Source organism: Oncorhynchus clarkii, chromosome 23 (assembly GCF_045791955.1).
Source record: "Oncorhynchus clarkii lewisi isolate Uvic-CL-2024 chromosome 23, UVic_Ocla_1.0, whole genome shotgun sequence".
NCBI classification, from domain to species: domain Eukaryota; kingdom Metazoa; phylum Chordata; class Actinopteri; order Salmoniformes; family Salmonidae; genus Oncorhynchus; species Oncorhynchus clarkii.
The window spans coordinates 7,925,450-7,937,762 of NC_092169.1; the positions used below are offsets into that span (position 1 = coordinate 7,925,450).

The window sequence follows — 12,313 nt, forward strand, 5'->3', positions numbered from 1 at the left end:
TCCTTTCTTTTCGTCTTCAACAGTAAGAACCTAGTGCAGAATAGCTTACAGTGTCGAAGCGTCTTACTGTATTGTGCTGCGCTGTACTGTTTATGATCATGGTAGTCTGTCTATTTTAACGGGCTACAGAGGTCTGTCTCTCCTCATACATAAGGGTGGGATTTCAGGTCCTGCTGCTACTAAAGAGTTACAGGGCTATCTACGTTAAGCACCTTAAGGAGCACCGTAAATCCTACTATGGCGAACAAGTCTGTCCCAAGTCTGTCTCTTAAAGTTAGTGGGACACTGACACCGTCACCTCTCCGAGGTCGTCGTGAGTAAGGTCTTATAATCAGGTCAACACCCCGCAAGGCTGTGGTGCCCGACGGTATTCCAGGGCGCGTTCTCGGAGCATGCTCGGGACATCTGGCAGGCATATTCATATTTAAGCATCACCTTGTTCCAATCTGTAATCCCCACGTGTTTTAAGATGACCACCATCGTTCCTGTTCCCAAGAACTCTTAAGGCATCATGCCACAATGACTACCGGCCTGTAGCACTCACGTCTGTAATCACGAAGAGCTGTGAGTTGTGGCATGAAACTCCATCATCCCGGACACCCTGGACCCACCCCAATTTGCATACCGCCCCAACAGAGCCATAGATGACGCAATGTCAAGTGCTCTCCACACTGCCCTCGCCCACCGAGATGAGATACTTAATACCTATGTGAGAATGCTGTTCATTGACTACACCTCAGCGTTCAACACCATTGTCCCCTCCAAGCTCGTCACCAAGCTTAGGACCCTGGGACTGAACACCTCCCTCTGCAACTGGACCCTGGATGCTGCCACGCTGACCCACAGGGCTGTGTGCTTAGTGCCCTCCTGTACTCCCTGTTCACCCAAGACTGCGTGGCCACCCACGCATCCAACAGCGGATTGCTGATGACACGACGGTGGTGGGCCTGATCACCGGTGACGATGAGACGGCCGACAGGGAGGAGGTCAGAGACCTGGCAATGTGGTGCAGGACCAACAACCTCTCCCTCAACGTCAGTGAGACCAAGGAGCTGATAATGGAAGACAGGAAAACAGAACAGCTTGTATCCCCAAGCCAGAAGACCACTTACCCCTATACATATCGACTTCTATCACTCCAGTGGCTCTCGAGGTGCGCAGCGGTCTAAGGCACTGTATCTCAATGCTAGAGGTGTCACTACAGATCCTGGTTTGATTCCAGGCTGTATCACAACCGGCCGTGATTGGGAGTCCCATAGGGTGGCGCACAATTGGCCCAGCGTCATGTGGGTTAGGGTTGGCCGGGGTAGGCCGTCAATGTAAATAAGAATTTGTTCTTAACTGACTTGCCTAGTTAAATGTGCACATTGTATATATGGTACTGGAACTGACTGTCCCTGTATATAGCATACTTTCTTATTTCTTATTTTTATTTCTTGTGTGTTTTTGTTCTACCTTATGCTATTTATAGTATTACATTGTTATTGATTACTGCATTGTTGGGTTTAGAGCTTGAAAGAAAGGCATGTCACTGTACTTTTGCACCTGACATTAAAAACTTGAAACTTAACATGGGAGTTACATCACTCAAATATTGGAACATCCATCGCCGTGGCAGCAGATGTATGATAAACCGAAAAACAATACAATTTCAACTCAAAAACTAACTCATCTGTGACCTAAACAACAATGTATAGTCATAACTAGGGAACTTTCAATAAATTATTTGGTTTAATTCAACCCCGGTTGGAGGATTCCCGGAATCAGGAGGGAATTAGCAGTAAATTTGGAATCCTCCAACCAGGGAATTTATTGAAAGTTCCCGGAATGTTGCAACCCTAGTCATAACATCATTCATCTTCCCACTATCTATTTAAAAACGGATTACTCATATGGGTCAGTGTGGGGGTCTGCGTGTCATTCTGATGCATAGAGACAGAGATAACTAGAGGGAAAAGTCTCTCCTATGCAGATACATTTGACTGATTCCCTCTATCCTCTGGTCAACAACCCTTTACACTCCTTTAAAAGCCATCCAATCTCCCGCTCTCTCTCCGCCCTAACATCCCTTTCCTGCACTCCGCCAGTCAGAGGAAGAGAGACAGAGGTGAGGTGATAAGAACATAAGAAATGGGCCGCTTCCTCACCGGCCCGGCTGGAGTATGTGTGTGTGTATGCGCGTGTGTGTGTGGTGAAGGTGGTGGTGTGGGGTGGGGGGGGCCTGCAACCTTTCCATAGCGAACCGGCTGGGGGGGTAGGTGGGGTTGGGTCGGTAGGAGGCTCATTTCCGAGGATTGTTAGAGGGCTTTGAAAACTTCAGGAGTTGGGTGGCTGGGGTGTGAGTGCATGTGTGTGTGAGTGAGGGGAACAGTGGGAGGGGACTCCTAGCCTGAGGAGGAGGAGGGTGACTTTTGAACATGGGGGCGGGGTATTTCCAAAACGTAACTCTTTAAAAACAAATAGCAGTCCCGGAGAGGTCTCAGACACTTTTGGCAGCTAGCTAGTGTGGATAGTTCAGGACCAGGCAGCGTAGCAGACATGACAACTGTGGGGGAACTGATGCTGCTGGTGCTGGGGTTGCTGGTGACAGCTCATTGTGAGGTCAGGGCCAGAGATCCAGAGGTGGAGGAAGAGGACCCAGGCCTGCCTCTGGAGAAAGAAGGCTTGGATACCCAGGGGATGGGGGTAGGAGTCCATCCTGAACCTGGGGGGATTGACATTCCCCACCTCAGGACAGGACCCCGTGGCCACGAACCTGATGTGCCTGGATCTGCCCACCACCCTCTGGGGCATGGGCCACATGGACAACCCCATCAGGTTGGTCCTGGAAAAAAAAACCTGGGTCTGCTGCCCGGGGAGAGTGCTCCCCCACCAGGAGAGGGAGGGAGCTACCCAGCCCGCACTGGGTAAGTGTTTATTCACAGTAGCTAGCCACCTCTCAGCTGACAGACAGCCTGTGCAGACACGTATTTATAGGAGAAGGAAAACACAGGAACAACCACCTGTGGATTGACAAACACACACAGGCACTTCGCAGCATGCACATCAAACAGAATATTAAATGTTTGGTCTACCAGCATGTGTGTAATAACAGCTACCACCATAGCTGTGGGAAGCAGGGGTGCTGAGGGTGCTGCAGCAACCCCTGAAAAAAAGGGGGAAAAAAACGTATGTTTTTCTTCACAAAAGTAACAACAACAACAAAATCCCAGCACCCCCAAACATCTTCCCGGTGGCTATGGCTACTACCCACGTTGAGAACGTGGAGCAGCTCACATATACAGTTCAAGTCTGAAGTTTACATACACCTAGCTAAATACATTTAAAATCAGTTTTTCACAATTCCTGTCATTTAAACCTAGTAAAAAATCCCTGTCTTAGGTCAGTTAAGATCACCACTTTATTTTAAGAATGTGAAATGTCAGTATAATAGTAGAGAGAATGATTGGGTCAGAAGTTTACATATACTCAATTAGAATTTAGTAGCACTGCCTTTATATTGTTTAACTTGGCTCAAACGTTTTGGATAGCCCTCCACACGCTTCCCACAATAAGTTGGGTAAATTTTGGGGTTAAGCAACATCTCAAGACATCAGTCAGGAAGTTAAAGGTTGGTCACAAATGGGTCTTCCAAATGGACAATGACCCCAAGCATACTTTCAAAGTTGTGGCAAAAAGGCTTAAGGACAAAAAAGTAAAGGTATTTGAGTGGCCATCACAAAGCCCTGACCTCAATCCTATAGAAAATATGTGGGCAGAACTGAAAAAGTATGTGCGAACATCATTTTCTGGATTTTTCCAAGCTGTTTAAAGGCACAGTCAACTTAGTGAATGTAAACTTCTGACCAACTGGAATTGTGATACAGTGAATTATAAGTGAAATAATCTGTCTGTAAACAATTGTTGGAAAAATGACTTGTGTCATTACTTGTGTCATATACTTGTCATTGTACTAATCGACTTGTCAATACCAGAGGTGGGACCAAGTCATTGTTTTACAAGTCACAAGTAAGTCTCAAGTTTTAGCACTCAAGTCCCAAGTCAAGTCAAGACAGGCAAGTCCAAGTCAAGATTGTCAAGTATCAAGTCCTAAACTTTGAGTTTTGAGTCCTAAACAAGTCATAATGTGCTCTTTACCAAATGTAATACCATTTCATATTTTTAACAAGAGTACGTTAGTATATTACATTTACGCAAATCATGAATGCTTTTAAAAATATCTATATATTTATTACTTTCCAAATAAACGTTATATTTCCATGGAAATACATGGGTAGCTATTAGAAAGACCCCCCCCCTCCAATAGTGATCGACTACTGAGGATCGCTATGGGGAGCAATTCGTCAATGTAGGCTTGTACACAATCGCCCAACACACACACACTGTGTGGTTATAGTAGGCTAACGTATGTCAATGGTTTTAGGAACAGCAGTAACATCAGCCAGGATTTAGGCTACCAACTGCCTAGCCAGTTCTAGCTCAACCTTGGGTGCAATGATCACGTTCCCGCACTGACTGACTGTGTGGAGGCTTATTGATTTAACATTACGTTAGCCTACACTAGTAAAGTAATAACATATATAGCTGTCGGCTATATTAGCCACAACTTACCGTTCTTTGTGCAGCTTCAAATGTCAAACAAGGTTGGAAATTTTGCGCCTCCGTCTGTAATTTTCTTCCCGCATGTTTTGCGAGTTGCATTCCGTTTTTTTTATTGATACAGAGGTGTCTTTATATCCGAAAATAATAATTTTGGGTACCATCTTTCCAAGGGCTCCACCTGAATTCACCCGCCGACATTCCTCTGCACTGCCACGCACAACTTTTTCTCAGATGGCACAATTTGATTGGCTGCTGTCCGATTCAAACTGTAATCCGTTAAATGAAGAGTTGATGCATTGCGCACTTTTTTTAACAGCCTCATTTTTAATATTTGTGCTTGGGGAGGGGAGGGTATCAGGTCGAGTCAAGTCACGAGTCATTGGTGTTAAAGTCAAAGTCGAGTTGCAAGTCATCATATTTGTGACTCGAGTCCAAGTCATGTGACTCGAGTCCACACCTCTGGACAAAACTATAGTTTGTTAACAAGAAATTTGTGGAGTGGTTGAAAAACTATGTTTTCATGACTCCAACCCCAAGTGTATCTAAACTTCAGACTTCAACTTTATATGCCCCAGAAATATGTATTTTTTTATTTATTTGGGGAATTTCCCCCCCTTTTTCTCCTCAATTTCGATCTTATATCATCGCTACAATCAGCATGAAGCTTGAGCTGATGGGGTGAACTAAACCAAGGTAAAGTCTTTTAGTAAACTTTTACATGTGCCCTGCTCAGCAGAACTGCTGGGATTTCACTGCCTTGGTTTGGCTGGGCTTCTTGTTAATGTGCTCTCTCCAGTCCCACCTCACCAAAGTGTCGAAAGTAGGCACATGGTTTTCCTTACCCGAGCTTAATCAATCGCAATTCATCTTAATTGCATAGAAAGCCATAAGAGAGCAATAGGTTTCCTGCAGTTTGTGCTCAGAGCCCAGGCTGCCGGCGGAGCTGAGTTACTGGACATTTCATTATTCTAACCTGGATACATACATTACACCCTAAATTGCAGCACAGCTAGCCTGATTCGCTGATAATGTGCTCCCTGAGGAGCTAGCTCAAACAGCTAGCGATTATCCCTCCTTAAGAACAGCCATTTAAACGTTTACTTAACGACATCGTTCAAAGAAGACCTTTTTCTTATGTGTCACCATCATTACTGTAATGGAGTTCAGGTTTGGGCCGGCCAGCGTGTAGCCTGTGATATCTCTGAGGGCCAGGTTTGATTGGATCCTCTCGTGCTGGAGGAGGTCAGTGAGAGGTTCACCCTGTGTGTGAATAACTCTTACTCTGCAACAGAAAAAGTGAACTGTCTTTTGCAAACTCTCAACTCAACCAAGGTTCATGGTTCGACTGGATATGTGAGAGGTATGCATACAGTCCTTCCTCTTCAGTGTAAAAAGAATGAATCAATGTGCTTCGGCCTTGACGTCTGTAAACACATTGGTTGTTAACAAAGAGAAAATCGAGAAATTTCACTGACTGAATACCTCGGACTTATGAAGAGCACTGACCGTGCAAAGGAAAAATTAAACTGTCGATAAACGTGCAGTCCAACAAAGATGTATTAACAGATGAACAGAGTGGATATGTGAGAGGTATTCAGCCACTCAAGGATGACCAATCGGAAGGCTGCGAGGCCGAAACGTCTCTTCTTCTTCTAAACCGTTAAAAAAATAATATATATATTTTTTTTTACAAACTTCTATTTGTTCGCCAAGAGTGTCTGAATACCTTTAGCATATGAATAACACTGATTTAAAGGTCAGATATCTCCATTTATTTTAATGCTGTGAATGGTTTTCAGTGTAGTGTTATTGGCATGTTTTCATCCCCAGGATGTAACAGCCCCTGTTGTTTTGGTGAGTGCTCAGGGTCTAGGTGATATATGTATATACAGTGCCTTGCGAAAGTATTCGGCCCCCTTGAACTTTGCGACCTTTTGCCACATTTCAGGCTTCAAACATAAAGATATAAAACTGTATTTTTTTGTGAAGAATCAACAACAAGTGGGACACAATTATGAAGTGGAACGACATTTATTGGATATTTCAAACTTTTTTAACAAACAAAAACTGAAAAATTGGGCGTGCAAAATTATTCAGCCCCTTTACTTTCAGTGCAGCAAACTCTCTCCAGAAGTTCAGTGAGGATCTCTGAATGATCCAATGTTGACCTAAATGACTAATGATGATAAATACAATCCACCTGTGTGTAATCAAGTCTCCGTATAAATGCACCTGCACTGTGATAGTCTCAGAGGTCCGTTAAAAGCGCAGAGAGCATCATGAAGAACAAGGAACACACCAGGCAGGTCCGAGATACTGTTGTGAAGAAGTTTAAAGCCGGATTTGGATACAAAAAGATTTCCCAAGCTTTAAACATCCCAAGGAGCACTGTGCAAGCGATAATATTGAAATGGAAGGAGTATCAGACCACAGCAAATCTACCAAGACCTGGCCGTCCCTCTGAACTTTCAGCTCATACAAGGAGAAGACTGTTCAGAGATGCAGCCAAGAGGCCCATGATCACTCTGGATGAACTGCAGAGATCTACAGCTGAGGTGGGAGACTCTGTCCATAGGACAACAATCAGTCGTATATTGCACAAATCTGGCCTTTATGGAAGAGTGGCAAGAAGAAAGCCATTTCTTAAAGATATCCATAAAAAGTGTTGTTTAAAGTTTGCCACAAGCCACCTGGGAGACACACCAAACATGTGGAAGAAGGTGCTCTGGTCAGATGAAACCAAAATTGAACTTTTTGGCAACAATGCAAAACGTTATGTTTGGCGTAAAAGCAACACCCTGAACACACCATCCCCACTGTCAAACATGGTGGTGGCAGCATCATGGTTTGGGCCTGCTTTTCTTCAGCAGGGACAGGGAAGATGGTTAAAATTGATGGGAAGATGGATGGAGCCAAATACAGGACCATTCTGGAAGAAAACCTGATGGAGTCTGCAAAAGACCTGAGACTAGAACGTAGATTTGTCTTCCAACAAGACAATGATCCAAAACATAAAGCAAAATCTACAATGGAATGGTTCAAAAATAAACATATCCAGGTGTTAGAATGGCCAAGTCAAAGTCCAGACCTGAATCCAATCGAGAATCTGTGGAAAGAACTGAAAACTGCTGTTCACAAATGCTCTCCATCCAACCTCACTGAGCTCGAGCTGTTTTGCAAGGAGGAATGGGAAAAAATGTCAGTCTCTCGATGTGCAAAACTGATAGAGACATACCCCAAGCGACTTACAGCTGTAATCGCAGCAAAAGGTGGCGCTACAAAGTAATAACTTAAGGGGGCTGAATAATTTTGCACGCCCAATTTTTCAGTTTTTGATTTGTTCAAAAAGTTTGAAATATCCAATAAATGTCGTTCCACTTCATGATTGTGTCCCACTTGTTGTTGATTCTTCACAAAAAAATACAGTTTTATATCTTTATGTTTGAAGCCTGAAATGTGGCAAAAGGTCGCAAAGTTCAAGGGGGCCGAATACTTTCGCAAGGCACTGTATGTGTGTGTGTGTGTGTGTGTATGGGCGCGTATGTGTGTGTGTGTGTGCGTGCGTGCGTATGGGCGTGTATGTGTGTGCTACAGTGCTAGGATAATTCCCTCCTGTGGTGTAGACAGTGCGCTTCACTGCTGAGTCCGAGGCTGTTTCATTCTGCACACTTCTGGGCCCCCAAAATGCATGTGTTAGAACCCAGGTGGTGGGCGAGGAATGTGGATATACGAGGGGCGTTGGGATGGATGGTTCACGGCTGACGTGAGGCATTGGGTCTTTGGTACGCATGGGGAGCTCTGAAAGGCCACAGACAGCGAGGGAGTGAACGGTAGACCTGTGTGGACTACTACAATCTAGCTAGCAAAACAGAACAGAACTATGCAGAAGCAAAGAGGAGCAGAGCCAGACAACAGGCTAAACAACTAAACAACAAGAACCCATGAAAACAGGAAGTATGAGGGAGGGGTAGTTTACTGCTTAAGCTGTTTTCAACAATTCTACTCAGATATTTAAATGCAACGCAGCTCATTCTAGTGTGGGATGTTACATCGGTGACGTCATCGCCAATGGCAAAGCTCCGTAGACATAATTAACAGTCGCTTAACGGAAATTATACTTTTCGCAAACGTCTTTCATCAAGCACTCTCATTAAAATCAACATAATAGTAAGAAAAGCTAAAAGAATGAAATCAAGACATGAAAGTGCAGCCCATGTCGAAAGCCTGGCCCTCCTGCTGGGGTCCATCGTGGGGCTCGGAGGTTGTACTGATGACTGTACTGATGACATGTACCAGCTCCGGCTTCAAGAGCGGAAACCTCCGCTCCCTTTCCATCCCTCAGTGGCCCTTCCCGGACCACTCGGAACAAGGTCATTCCCGACCCATCACCAACGCAGCCAATGGCTGTGTGTCCGTGTGTGTGCTTGTTGCTGCTATGCTCTCACATCTCTCTAAAACATGTCCTAAAGGAATCAGCTTCGATTCCCAGTGTGCTCGGCCTCGCCGCTCAGCCACTGGCATTGGCACAAAGGCCTTTTGTGAACAGTCGGGTTTCAGAGTCCATGTCGACTCAATGGTTAACAGGACCCCCATACCCATCTGGTTATTTTCTCTTTTCGTTTCTGAATCAACATCATCTGCAGCAGTCAGGGTCCTCTGCAGAATTTAAACACTTTGAACACTCTCCGACACAATGTGGCTTTTCTTGAAAGCAAAAAACAAAATCATAATAATGGCCACTAGTGCAGCATAAAGGGGATATTGTTATCCAGGCCAGCTGTACTGTATAAGAAACAAGCAAAGAGGAGTCCTGGCTTTGAAACCCAGCCAAAATAACATTGTAGATCTACTATTAATATTAGTTCTTCATTTATCTTGCGAAAGGAGTATCTGGTCTGGTGTTTTTGGTACTATAAAACATCTATGAATTAGTTAAATGACATGACTCTTCAACAAGACTACAGAGCCTCTTAGCTTAGCTTAGTTAGCCCTTTTTGGAAACCTCAGCTCCTCCAACCCAGAGACCTAATCAACAACCCAGGACGCCATGATTAGACTGTGGGAGAGGACAGTGTTGCTTTGGGAACACAGTCCTAGTATCTTATCACCATAATAGAGAAACTCACCACCAAAGCTGTATGACAGAGCTGTATGAAGGTTTGTCCAGTGGATTTGCAGTGTGTGTGTGTGTGTGTGTGTGTGTATACTGTGTGGTGGAGTGTCTCAGGATGGAGTAGGTTAGCTCTGCGTGAGAGGGTTTAGATGCTTCCTTCCTGGTCGGAGCCAAAGAGGGGTGATGTTCTGGGAGTTGTAGGCCTACAGGAGGTATGACCACGGCTATTGTGCTCTCCCAGAGATGGCCCTTTCACAGCAGACCAGGAGGAAGCGAGACCGGGCAGCTCTGACTCAGATCTGCCAAGCTAGTAGCACAGTGGTGGGGTTGAGCATGGAAGGGACAGATATTGGACGTTGACAAATTGAAATTCACATTGACAAATTTGAATTTCCAATGAAAAAGTTCAACTTTGCAAGCAGTCGGTGGGAACCCTAATTCCTAGACTGTGAAAGCACATTGCCATTGGCTGGTAAGAATCCAGTATCCGCCTTCTTCTCAGCCAGAAAGGGAATGTACATTTACCTTGGGAGGGCAGAAAGGGCAGAACTCAATGTTCTCACATTGCAAAAGTTTAATATTATTGTTCTACTGTGAAATATCAAAGACGGGATCAAGCGCAGAACACTGTTTGTGACACACTAGAGGCCAAAACAAACTTAAAGTATCAGTGACCCTCTAGTCAATTCACCAGGCATTCCACTCTCTGAGTTTCCATTCAGTCCTGTTGAACGAGGATATTGCTCAAAATGTCCTTTGTTTTTGTATGGGAAGGGACACAGTCTTTCCTTGTATTTGCTTTCTTATTTGCTTTCGAATGGCAATCGTCATGTACTGAAAACTTGTTAGACGAGCTTGTTTGCTGTGGCAATGTTTAGTCTGTGTAAGGGTGAACACCGTCGTAGAGCTGGAGGCTGTTAGGGGGTTCAGGAGACCTTGTTCTCTCAGTTTATGAAATATAAACTTAGTACTGGGTTGTGACACCCCTCCTCCCCACTCTTTATCCAGCAGGAGTTCCCCTCCTAAAGGGGGTTGTAGCTTACTGGGCCAAGAGAAAGACAGTCTTGGATCAGAGTGAGAAAAGGTGATACATCTTGTAAACGCCAACTGTCTCGTTTCTACACATTCTCTGTCTCTGCAGTGTAAAGTAAGTCTCAAAACGAACCGCAGTGGTATGTGTGTCTGTACAGTACATGAAGGACTTCGGCAACACTCCAATGTCAGGGCCACAACGATGCAGCCACTTGCTTGTTGCCTTGGAAACAGATGAAGTATTTTGGTTTAATCCTCTCCACTCCTCTGCAGCTGCACCCCTGGGACGTCAAGGCTCTTTGTTTGGTCTGGCCTGGACGCAGAAGTGGTGGATTAGAGAGCCAATGACACAGACATGTTGAGAATTCCAATACAAGGTCCTGTGAGTCCCATGGGGGGGGGGGGGGGGGGTTAGGCTGAGAATGGCACACATAATGTACATACATACGGCTTAAGGTTCCTCTTAAGCTTGAATGAGTGAGCCAGGTCAGATAAAGATTGTCCTTTTTCGGGAAACTCCTACTCAAGCACGCAGAGTTACTTAATTCAGCCTCCATACAATGCTACACACCACAGTGGAAGGGAGCGGTTTGGCAGCCACTTTGCCTCGCCTCACAGGTTCAGCGAGGTAAGCCAGAAAAAACACCAAACACCAGATCTGACATGTCACACTCTACCACGTCAGTTTGAGGGGCCCCAGGCCGACCTGTTCGCCTGGTGTTTAGTAAACTCTGTCTCCTGGTTGATGGGACAGAGTGGCATGAGGTTTGTCTCAAACAGACTGGTCGAGACAGGGCCACCCAGGAGCAGTGAAATTCATCCCCCTCTGCACCTGTCTCACCTGGTGTCAGGGGCGAGATGACCCCTGCAGTGTTGTAGACTGACCCCTGGCTATCCTATACCTTCTCTAATGGGTTGCTTGGACAGTCTGGGTCTGAAGCAGGTTAGCAAAGCTCAGTGCAGGTTTGTGCTGGTAAGGGAGGGTCAGAACTGGAGAGCCGCTGTAGCAAATGAAGGTCAATGGGGGCCAAATGGAATAAGAGGGCATAATTCACCAGAAATGGAGATAAATGAATACCTGTGGAATTCGTTGAAATCAAATCTGCTGGTAAATAAAAGTGACTACAATTTCCCTGATTAGATATATGCAGACAGCAGTGTGAAGGTCCTGGCAAGAAAGCCAGCCCATAGATGATGTCTTGGCCCAGTCAGTAGTTGCTATGTGCTGAGAAGGCCGAGTTGGAAGCAGGGGATGGTTCTTTCAGCACTACCCTGGAGAGAAGCCAGGCGGGTGACTCACCGTGCCAGGCCTGGGCACTGAAGCTGGCAGTAAAATACCCATTATATAGTAATGAAGGGTAGATAGGGGCCAGGAGGGAGACTGTCAAACATAAAAAGCAATTCTAAAATAGAAAAGGGTTAAAAACGTCATAAGAAATGTCGGCCACCGAAACAATAAGTTCTTCAAGAGTCCGACAACACCCAAATAACGTTGCAACGACACCCAAATAAGGTTGGATGAAAAGGCAGATGCTGCTGAAATAGATTTTTATTTTTGGCACTGTT

The 12,313-nt window shown here is 45.2% G+C and overlaps 1 protein-coding gene across 2 annotated transcripts in view; it reads left to right on the plus strand.

Moving 5' to 3' along the window:
- Window positions 1–2,487: 2,487 nt before the first annotated feature.
- LOC139381927 (multimerin-2-like) overlaps window positions 2,488–12,313 on the plus strand; it is a 31,494-nt gene continuing 21,668 nt past the window's right edge. The window contains exon 1 of one of the 2 annotated variants that reach the window (XM_071125789.1): window positions 2,488–2,906. In XM_071125789.1, coding sequence (XP_070981890.1) covers window positions 2,539–2,906 — 368 coding nt within the window. In that variant the 5' untranslated portion in view covers window positions 2,488–2,538. The remainder of the gene's footprint in view (window positions 2,907–12,313) is intronic. The other variant, XM_071125791.1, reaches the window with a different exon arrangement.